This window comes from Notolepis coatsorum (genome assembly GCF_963971535.1).
Source record: "Notolepis coatsorum genome assembly, chromosome: 1".
Classification (NCBI taxonomy): Eukaryota; Metazoa; Chordata; class Actinopteri; order Aulopiformes; family Paralepididae; genus Notolepis; species Notolepis coatsorum.
The window spans coordinates 79767356-79770371 of NC_140165.1; the positions used below are offsets into that span (position 1 = coordinate 79767356).

At 43.9% G+C, this 3016-nt stretch overlaps 1 protein-coding gene across 1 annotated transcript in view; it reads left to right on the plus strand.

Moving 5' to 3' along the window:
* Positions 1–2779, plus strand: part of LOC311239054 (FRAS1-related extracellular matrix protein 3-like) — a gene marked incomplete at both ends in the record, with an annotated part of 63464 nt that extends 60685 nt beyond the window's left edge. Inside the window, 3 exons of the mRNA XM_084327281.1 lie at positions 165–395; positions 499–624; positions 2766–2779. Coding sequence (XP_084183407.1) covers positions 165–395; positions 499–624; positions 2766–2779 — 371 coding nt within the window. The remainder of the gene's footprint in view (positions 1–164; positions 396–498; positions 625–2765) is intronic.
* Positions 2780–3016: the final 237 nt, after the last annotated feature.

Below are 3016 nucleotides of genomic sequence, written 5' to 3' on the forward strand. Positions count from 1 at the left end.
AGACCATAATACTAAAGGCCTCAAGTCAACTATCTCTCGTGGAGCAATAATGTTGTGTAGTATTATCAGTTGTACGATATTACAAACGGATGTTCAAAGATAACTAGGCTTCCCTGTACAAACTAAATGTCCAATGAATAACACTAACGCCTTACCTCTCACAGCTGTGGGAATCAGTGACATCACCACAGAGCGTGGACGGGACTACCAGGCCACGCCCCCGCGGCAGGTGCAGTTTAACCCTGGCCAATCGCGATCTGTCTGGAGACTGCGTATCCATGGCGACCGGGTGTACGAGGGTTCTGAGAGCTTCCGGGTGGTTCTGTCGGACCCGGTCATGACACTCCTGGAAACGCCCAGCTCTGTCACAGTGGAGGTAGTCGACCCTGATGATGGTGAGAAACCATCAGTTTGTACGTCTCCACCCCCCCTCTCTCTATCCCAGATCTCTCTCTCTCTCAATCCCACATCACCTCTCTCTCTCTCTCTCTCCTGTAGAGTGTGTGGTGTTCCTCTCCCAGCCAGAGGTGGCGGTAGAGGAGGATATAGGAGAGGTGTTCATACCAGTCAGGAGGAAAGGTGACCTCAGCAGTGACCTCATGGTGACCTGCTACACTGTCTCAGGTACGTAAGGCTTAAAGATCCCCTCCACTCAAAAACATGTGAAAAACCCACATTAAATCAGAGTCCAAAAAATTAATCTGAACACTGGAGGTCAAACAGCGAGGCCATCATGGGCACCCTTCATGTCCAAACACATCCAGCATCTTTTCAGCAGTCGTATGCTGCGCTCGGCAGTGGAGTGAGTGCGTGCGTGGCTCTCATTGAGTGGGCATATCCGCAATCTCCTAATAAAACAAGTCAAATCACTCCACCGCCAAAGTACAATTAGAAGAGCAAGACAAATTATCTCTGACCCCACTCACCTGTAATGTTTCTTTCTAGCAATGAAGAAACTGGGGTTCTTTCAATATCATTTTATTTAGGTACTGGTAGCAAGTAGGTAGCATACAGGTCAGCATCAAACAGGTGTCTCATTAGCTTCTGTTTGCGAAGACGCTCTCTGATTGGCTAGGCCAAGTACAGCGAAGAAGAAAAGACCCTCTCTGACTGGTTTAGCTCCAAAAGGTCTCTTCCGCCTTGTACATATATTCTCTGCTTCGAAGTGGTTATGCTTAGGCATTCTTTCGAAGTGGTTATGCTTAGGCCCTCTTTCGAAGTGGTTATGCTTAGGCCCTCTTTCGACGTGGTTATGCTTAGAGGGTTAGGGTTAGCCAATCGGAGAGCGTATTTTTCTTCTTCGCTGCAATCAAAGAGCGTCTTCGCTCACAGAGGCTACGGAAAAAAATCATGCTGTTTGGGGTGTGGCCCATGTAGCCTGGTAGATGGGGCCATCTAGTGGTTAGTATAAATCACATCACATATATCACAACATCCCCATTTCTTTAGATGCTAACCATACAACAATAAATGTAAACATTTCTGTTGACTCAAAACACAGTCACCTTTTATTTTTTTTTCTACTGTTGCTATTTCCAAATATAATAATTTTTTATATTTGTTTTACATGCATACCACAAATTAACGTCATATATATCATGCTTTATAATAATTTTCCCTTTTTTTTTTTTTTTTTTTTTTTTTTTTAATGCAAAAGGATACAGCTCTGTGCTGTTCTTTACAAATACTGAAGTCTGTCAGGTGGTTTAGACTGACGTGTAGATCTTCTCAGTACTGGTGTTGAAGGTGTCTGGTCAGCTGGTGGTGGCAAGTTTGTCAGCCCAGCTGTCGGTGGTGCTGCTGTTGTGCAAACTTCGTCATCAGCTGTTGACTGTTCTTCAAGTGTCTCTGGTGTTTTTAACAAGCTTCGTCGATTCCTTCTTAGGACTTGACCCTCTTCTGTTCTGATGGTGTAGGATCTAGGACCCACTTCCTCCAGAACTGTGGCTTTCTTGTTCCAGTATTTAGAATCTTGAAGTCTCACTGTGTCACGCTGTGACAGTGGTACTAAACTTTTTGACACTTTGTCATAGTTTGATTTCTGTCTGTTTTGCAGACACTTTTGTTTCTGTCTCACGATGTTATTCTTCTTCTGTTTTGCAGTGTAAGAAAGTGTGGTTCGCAGCCTCCGTCCCATCAGAAGCTCAGCAGGAGACAGTCCATGTTCTAGTGGTGATGCTCTGTAACTCAGTAGAGCTAGATATGAATCAGAACCACTCTCTTTTGCTTTCTTGAGCAGCTTTTTTACTATGTCCACACCTTTTTCTGCTTTACCATTGGATTGGGCATACACAGGGGACTTGAGGTTACATGCTGGAAATCATATTATTCTGCAATATTTCTGGAAGTCTTTACAGTTGTAAGCTGGTCCGTTGTCAGAAACGAGAACCTGGCAAATTCCATGTCTCGCAAAGATAGATTTCATATGTGTAATCACACAAGTAGCTGTCATGCTGGAAAGCAGTGCTATCTCTGGATAGTTAGAAAAATAGTCTATGACCAGTAGATAATTCTTTCCATCCAGGTGGAACAAGTCAGTTCCCACTTTCTGCCAAGGCACATTACAGTAGGTAGGTCTGCAGTTACAGTACCATGGGCTCTTTCTGCTGCTTTGTATGGTGTTTCAGACAGGTTTCACAGCTCGAGACCATCTTGTCAATGTCTGTGTTGATGCCTGGCCAATATATTTCTGTTCTGGCTCTTCTCTTACATTTTTCCATTCCGAGGTGCCCCTTGTGAAGTCTCTTCAACATCTCTTGTCTCAGTGACTGAGGAATGACAATTGTGTTCTTTCTGAGTAACAGTCCATTTATCACACTCGGCTCTGCTCGGATGTTGTAATATTGTTGACAGTCTCCTTTAGGCCAGCTCTCTTTCAGATTAGTCATGACCCTCTGTAGTATTGGGTCCTTTTCTGTTTCTGCTGAAATCTGCTTAGATTTTCTGTCTGACACAGGTAGTGATTTTGCAATCAAGTTCACATGTAATTCAACATCAATCTCTGTAGAGCTCACTG